General features: G+C 47.9%; 1 protein-coding gene across 1 annotated transcript; it reads left to right on the plus strand.

Annotated features, from left to right (window-relative positions):
• Positions 1-317: 317 nt before the first annotated feature.
• Positions 318-869, plus strand: TM35_000521290 (uncharacterized protein; the record flags this gene model as incomplete). Its single annotated transcript, XM_029030671.1, has 1 exon — positions 318-869. A coding segment is annotated over one exon (552 nt), but the record flags the coding sequence as incomplete, so codon positions are not given.

Consider the following 869-nt stretch of genomic DNA (forward strand, 5'->3'; position numbering starts at 1 on the left):
ATACGTTTATACCTGTGATTAATAAACCCACACTGTTGTACAACAATATACACTTGGAGTTTTGTTATTTGACCCTTTTGTTTTGGATTTGTGTACTTTTTTTTCTGTATATACTGTTTTTGGGGGGTCTGCATCATCTTGCAAAGGGACTATTCCTTTTTACTACTGTGCTCTGTTGTTGCAGCTGCTTCTCTCTCACACACCGTGAGTATTTGAGTCCTGTATCCACTCTCTCTCTCTCTCTCCCTTTTCTTTTTTATTGTTTTCTTTTTCTAGATCAGTGTTTTTACGCAAACCAAACTTTTTTTTCTCTCACAATGATGAAGATGAACCGTGTGACGTGTGTGTTGGCCGTTCTGCTGTGCATCGCCTGCGGGTATGCTATGGCGGCGGCTGCTACTACTACTGCTGGACAGTCAGGGGCGGTGGTGGTTTCCGGTGCCGAGGTTAAGGGAGATGCAGTTCAAGGGAGAGATGACGCAGGGGGACAAGAGGAGGGAGGAGTGGCGGGCCCAACACAACCAGGAACAGAAGTATCTCCTGAGGAAGAAGAAGAGGAGGAGGAAAGCGGTGAGCCAAGCCCAGGACCAGGTACTGGGGGTGAGAGTAACGGTGGCGCACAACCAGGGGTACCTCCTAGTGATAAAGATGAAAATGAAGAGGATGATAAAGAGACGGGGGGAAATGGCACAGATGGTGGCGCACCAAAACCACCATTGAGTGGCGAACAGGGACCTGATGGTGAACTCCCAGAAGGCGGAGATGTTCCATCAGGTGGTGAACCTCCTAAAGATGAACAAGAAACCCCAAAACCACCGGAGAATGAAGATGGAGGTAACACTGAGAATCCTGGAGATGAACAAAACCCC

This window comes from Trypanosoma theileri (assembly GCF_002087225.1).
Source record: "Trypanosoma theileri isolate Edinburgh chromosome Unknown TM35_Tth_52_V1, whole genome shotgun sequence".
In the NCBI taxonomy this organism is placed as follows: Eukaryota; Euglenozoa; class Kinetoplastea; order Trypanosomatida; family Trypanosomatidae; genus Trypanosoma; species Trypanosoma theileri.